This window comes from Frieseomelitta varia, unplaced genomic scaffold (genome assembly GCF_011392965.1).
Source record: "Frieseomelitta varia isolate USP_RPSP 00005682 unplaced genomic scaffold, Fvar_1.2 scaffold_1764, whole genome shotgun sequence".
In the NCBI taxonomy this organism is placed as follows: domain Eukaryota; kingdom Metazoa; phylum Arthropoda; class Insecta; order Hymenoptera; family Apidae; genus Frieseomelitta; species Frieseomelitta varia.
In genome coordinates, this window is record NW_025109488.1 from 576 (window position 1) to 7,084 (window position 6,509).

General features: G+C 36.4%; 1 protein-coding gene across 1 annotated transcript; it reads left to right on the forward strand.

Moving 5' to 3' along the window:
• The first annotated feature begins 624 nt into the window (after positions 1-624).
• Positions 625-6,509, forward strand: LOC122538754 (serine/threonine-protein kinase tricornered). Its single transcript, XM_043673085.1, has 9 exons — positions 625-763; positions 1,630-1,863; positions 2,249-2,456; positions 3,182-3,299; positions 3,420-3,559; positions 3,858-4,058; positions 4,138-4,290; positions 4,437-4,595; positions 4,739-6,509. Exons 1-9 carry the CDS (start codon positions 698-700, stop codon positions 4,852-4,854), a joined length of 1,395 nt encoding a protein of 464 aa, XP_043529020.1. The 5' UTR covers positions 625-697; the 3' UTR covers positions 4,855-6,509.

Genomic DNA, 6,509 nt, shown 5'->3' on the forward strand with positions numbered 1-6,509 from the left:
ATATATAATTGACATAAATTACATTTCGGGAGATTGAAAGTATGTATAATGTATATGTATAATCATCTCCTATATATACTGTACTTGTTCTAGCAAACTCTCAATGCACGTTGATGCATCACACGTTAGAGAAATGTAATTAGCAAAATTTCATGCTAAATATCATTTGTACAGGACGATCGTTTTATTCGAAGTGATACTGCCGACAGGTGGTGCAAAGGATGTTTCAAAAGAGGGTTAAAAGGGTTAACAAGGAATTCGTAGAATACAAAAGAATACTTACAGAGTAGTACTGTAAAATAGAACAGTAACTTTACGAAAGTAATAATATTTAATTGATTAGAATTTATTTCTTGCCTCTGTCCCCGCCAGTCTCAGTTTGAAATTGCAACGAATATATATATGCGCGTGTCTAATGAACACACACGACGTGATTACAACGTATTGTTACGAAAGGGAAAAGAATTTGCCGTTTCGTGAAACAACCACTTATGAAACGGCCGCCGATTGCGCAACAAATCGATCAGCTTTTGAAATTCCTGGTTGCTGATCCTTCCTTGTGTCGGGGCTTTTAATTAAAACGAGGGATTTTCAATGCGAACGGATTTGTGTCATTGTCACGGCGCGAGGCCTCGCTTCTGGAGATCGGTGTGACACTCAGTGACCTCCTTCTGCATGTATTACAGGGGTGTTGGAGATGGCGGCCACAGAGAGCACGATCCGTTTCAGCGGCCATACATTGGACAAGGCTACTAAGGCCAAGGTGAGTCCTTTCTTTCTCTTACCGCTGCTCTCTACGTTTGTCATTCTTTTCCTTTTTTTTCTGTCCACCGTTTTCTAAGTTAACGTTCAACGGACAACGTGCGTAGATAAGGAAAAGTTATATATTGTGGCTCAACCGGGAATACAGATTGGAAACGTGTTGAGAGATTTGAGAGTGATTTCAGAGAGTATCGTCATTGATATATGAATCTAATAAAACGGAGTGAAATGCTGTGTGACCGGTCACGAGAAAATATTTTCAGAGGAGTGTCAGTAGTTTCAAAAAATTTTAAAAACTGGTTTCACACTTGAATTTTTGTTCTAATTCCTGAAATGGGATATATCTATTTTTCATTGTTTCAGAAAGTTTTTCAATCCTTACATATTATAAAAGATAAATAAAAGATTCGAAATTTTTATTATTCTTTCTCTAAAAATAGCCTTTTCTAGCGATCGCGTTACAAGTTTCCTTGAAGAATATATCCTCGAGAAACTCAATTTGCAACTTAACTAACTGCTAGATAGTTCAATTTAAGCTTTTAAGTTTTAGTTTCAACTATTTAGGTGTAATAAACAAAATATAAGTATCAAATAAATACTTATAACGTTAAAGATATAACCTTCCCTTGAAAGTTTAGATCTTATGCACAAAATTGTAGGCAAAATTACTCAACAAAAAGCATAATTCATATCTCTATATTACAATAGGTAGTCAAATTAGGGAACTTTTAACTCTATATAAAGAATACGTGATAACTAAGAATAGCGTACGATTATTTTAACTAGAGATTCTATTTTCTAGAATATGTGAGCGATATTGATAGTCTGCATCTTCTACCGACATTTATTATATGTTTTTCATTGTAGGTAACATTGGAGAATTACTACAGCAATCTGATAGCTCAGCATATCGAACGAAAGCAGAGGCTCGCAAAGTTGGAAGAATCGTTGAAAGACGAGGGATTGTCGGAGCAGCAGAAGCAGGAGAAACGGCTGCAACATGCCCAGAAAGAAACTGAATTTCTCCGCTTGAAACGTTCTCGGCTCGGTGTCGAAGACTTTGAGCCTCTGAAAGTTATCGGCAGAGGTGCTTTCGGAGAGGTAAGATTATTTTCGCTAATTTGTCGTTTCTATTCGAAAAAATGAAACGGCAAAGGTAACGTCATCCTGCGAGCAAATTCAATAAATAATCTTCGACTTGAAATAATCCTAGTTTGAGAAAAATTATTTACGGGGACGAATTAATGTTTATTTGAGGTAAAATGCTCATTATTTGACCATTTTATTTGATTGCCAAACAATGAAATAATTTAAAGGAAAAAATCGCTTGCTTGTTCGAACGATTATTTCAAGATAACGTTGAGACAAGTAGGATAATACATTGATCAATGGTAAATTAATTAATTAAGTCTGTCCCTCTTTAAGAGATATATCGATCGATTTAAAAGTACCTATGTTTGTAATCTTGTCGTTGTATATCGTAAAGGTAAGACTCGTGCAAAAGAAGGACACCGGACACGTGTATGCGATGAAAATTTTAAGAAAAGCCGATATGCTGGAGAAGGAGCAAGTGGCGCACGTGAGGGCGGAAAGAGACGTTCTGGTAGAGGCGGATCATCAATGGGTCGTAAAAATGTATTATAGCTTTCAAGATCCTATAAATTTGTATTTAATCATGGAATTTCTTCCAGGCGGTAAGATTTCATTTTTAATATCGTTTCTATGCTAGCTCCACACTTGTATCTGTTACTTTTGTTAAATTTCTTCTAACACTTCATCTCTTCTTTCCTCTCTAACATTTTTCTTCTTTGCAAATTAACGCTACAACAAAATGTATGCTAAGATATAATATAGATTCAGTTGAGAGTTTTGATTTCGTTACTGGGTTTGTTAAACTTTATGCAATTTCTTATGGACACGATTGAAAAGTATAATCTAAAAGAAATATTACAACAGTTACTCTATTGAAAAGTATAATCTATAAAAATATTACAACAGTTACTCTACTTTTCGATATTTTACGTGCCCCGCGTATTCTTGCATCCTTGGCCCCTAGTTGAATTTTAATAATTTACGACAAGAAGAAACAACTTTTTTAGTATTCTGTTTTTCTATTTTATTTTGTTGTTCTATAAGAATTCAGATACTGTGCCATTATATACTATTATATTATGCTACATACTATAATGCTGTAATACTATTTTCCAGAAAAGAATTTCTATTTTTGTATATGTAAGAATTTTACATTATATATGTACAGAGGTCCATAGATACATAAAAATCCGCAGCCTATTCATTAAATAATGTAATTACAATAAATATTTATCTTCTCTCAATTTTCTATTAAATTAGAACTAATGTCCTTCTCGTGCGTTACTTAGAAAATACAACGGGGAATCATCAGAATATGTTTTTGCAGGTGACATGATGACACTGCTGATGAAGAAGGATACGCTTTCCGAAGAATGCACACAGTTTTATATCTCGGAGACGGCGTTAGCGATCGATTCCATTCACAAGCTGGGATTTATTCATAGGTACAAATTTATAAAAGCCACCAAAGGAAAAAAGAATGATGAGAGTAAAAATGAAACATGATGCAGCCCGATTTACCGATTGATCGTTTAATAACTTTTTTTTTTTTTTTTTTTTTTCAGAGATATCAAACCGGACAACCTGTTACTGGATGCACGGGGTCATATAAAACTCTCTGATTTCGGGTTATGTACGGGTTTGAAAAAGTCTCACAGAACCGATTTCTATAGAGATCTCAGTCAAGCGAAACCTTCCGATTTCAGTGAGTAACAACTTTTCCGCTTCTCTATATTAATTGTTGTTTCTAATACACGTTTCCAGTATTGTTTTGTTTTCTGTTTTTTAACATTAGAATAAACAAAATGACCAGCTCGTAATCTTTCGTAAAGTTCGATCGATAAAAACTTGTGGTCTTTATTTTGTTACACGTTTGCTCCGGCTCCCTGTACTTTCATTTCTCTGATACAGTCTTCGTACTTCGATCTTAAACAGTTTTCAGTGTTTAATGCTCTGTCTGTCGTTTGTTTCGATTATCAAGCTTTGATTATTTTGTTGACTAGTGACATCGTGCGGAAGCGGAAGTGGCGGAGCGATGGATAGTAAAAGGAGAGCAGAGAGCTGGAAAAGAAATAGGAGAGCGTTGGCTTACAGTACGGTAGGAACACCCGATTACATAGCTCCGGAAGTGTTTTTGCAAACTGGTTATGGACCTGCTTGCGACTGCTGGTCCTTGGGCGTTATCATGTACGAGATGCTCATAGGTACTGAATATTTCCTATTTTCTTTGCTCTCGGCGTTTCCCACGGCGAGTCTCATTAATAACCATCGTGTTTATTTCAGGATATCCTCCCTTTTGCAGTGAAAACCCCCAAGAAACTTATAGGAAAGTTATGAATTGGAGAGAGACTTTAGTTTTCCCGCCAGAAGTTCCCATCAGCGAAGAAGCGAAAGATACTATAATTAGATTCTGCTGTGAAGCTGATAGGAGACTAGGTTAATATCTCTGATTGGATCCATACCCATCCTTCTGTTACTTTCATCACTGTTTATGTTATTTCGTTTTAAAATTGACATTTCTTTTGAACAAAAAAAAAAAAAAAAGATTCGTGCGATTCTTACTTCAAATTGATTACTCGCAGGTGCGCAAAGAGGCATTGAAGAGCTTAAACTAGCTCCGTTCTTTCGTGGCGTCGATTGGGAACATATCAGGGAAAGGCCAGCCGCAATTCCAGTCGAAGTACGTTCCATCGACGACACCTCCAATTTCGATGAATTTCCAGACGTGAAATTGGAAATACGTAAGTACGCTGAACGTTTTTTAATTACCATTACACTTGCACGAAGAAGTATTAAAAGACGAGGGGAGCACTTGGGTTACTTTCCCCCAATAACTCAAGGTCGAGTGTAATTTTCCCTTTTCTTTTCTCGTCTTCGATTACAGCGTCAGCGCCGATGCCTCAAGACGGAGAGGTAATATACAAGGACTGGGTGTTCATTAATTACACGTTCAAACGATTCGAAGGTTTGACGCAACGAGGCACGCCAACCAAGAAATAGCAACACTCGATTTCTTGCTCGGTTTCGACCAGTCAGCAGCCTGACGCAACTGGAATTCCGGCCTTGGTACATAACCCGTACCCTCCGATGTCATCGGCGACATCACGAATGGATGGTTGATTCGTTTTGTCTTCTGTAATACGGTCCAGTCAATCATCGGCAGCCAGTCGCTTTTTACATGTACATACGTGATGGGACGAGCACGACGAACGTACATACGTACACACGTTACCGTATGAAGATGTGAAACAGAAGAAAAAGAAAAGGAGGTAAAAGGGCAAGAAGAAAAGAAAAAAAAAAAAAAAAAAAAGAACACGACAATGGCGATAAAAGCGTCGTCGTGTTGTTTTACAAAGGACAAAAAAAAACAAAAAAAGAAACGGAGTGATGAATATTCCGTAGGCAGACAGGTGCGAAAATCGTTGCACATGTGATAAGGAAGAACCGAGATATTTTCATGCGCACTTGGTAACGTTTTTAGTGATGTCGTAACTATAAAACGTGCTTGTTTTTCGTTTTATCGTGAATATTGTTTCCATCCGATCTTCGAATGCGTAGCATAATAAGCTCTCTTTCTCTCTCTCTTCCTTCCTCCCACTCTCCCCTCTGCCTCCATTCTCTCTCTCTCTCTCTCTCTCTCTCTCTCACTCTTTCTGCATTATTAATGGCAAAAGCAAAGATGGAGCCTCGGTCCCGTTGATTCTCGCAGAATGTATAATTTTTGTGTATTTCGTTCGATGTTCTTTCCCTTTCCAACGAAGCACTGGTTTAGCTCTCGTTTTCAGCTCTCTTTTAAACGTTGTATTTATAGCTAGCACTGTGATATAATATTGTTTAAAAGTTTTATATACAAATCGCTGTTTTGTCTGTTAACGATTACTGAACTTTACGAATGTTGTACTCTGTTCGATTGTGCTTACGTTTCATTGAAAAAAAAAAAGAAAAAAGAAATTTAAACATTTGTTGGTATAAAAAGAAAGGTATTTTATATTTATATATTTTTTGAGAGCTTTTTGTCTGGGATGGTTGTCTAGGAATTGCACGAAAAGTAATAACTGATGAAATATTCGATAGGGCCAATCACTGTGTTTAACCGCGGCAGGTTTTGTTTTTGTTCAGCTTTTATATCAATCGTAGTATCATACACGAAATATTCGAAATTTGTACGACGAACACTGTTTAATTTTTTCATTTATATATAATCCATATACTTTCGCTATGAAACGCTGTAATTTGGAACAGACCACATTACAATGTGTAGGTATCGTGGCACAAGCTTTTTGCGTAATTGCTTTGTAGTTTTCTCTTTTTTCTTTTGTATCAATATACGATGTATCATTAAATAAAATGTATTGCAGTTGATTAATTAATTGATTAAGAGAAGAATTGCGACACGTAGAAAATAAAAGAGGCATGTAGGAAGGAGAATCATACAAGGTACCGGGTCTCTTTCTTAGAGGACAATTTATAATTAACAAACGGTTTTGTTCGAGCCTGAACATTATGGAAATTGTGTGAAGCATTAAAAGACACCATAAAAAGAGTGTGAACACGGAAAATAATAACGGATACATTCGTAAAATTCAGGGCTCCTTCGTTGCCTTATTAAGGTTCCTAACACATGTACACGCGCGCAACCCAACTCAAAAGAAAAA

Bases quoted from the DNA above. Each gene is read 5' to 3' on its own strand.
- LOC122538754 (XM_043673085.1), top strand. From the start codon at position 698: ATGGCGGCCACAGAGAGCACGATCCGTTTCAGCGGCCATACATTGGAC. The intron at 764-1,629 runs GTGAGTCCTTTC...TTTTCATTGTAG, and splicing joins ACAAGGCTACTAAGGCCAAG to GTAACATTGGAGAATTACTA. The intron at 2,457-3,181 runs GTAAGATTTCAT...ATGTTTTTGCAG, and splicing joins CATGGAATTTCTTCCAGGCG to GTGACATGATGACACTGCTG.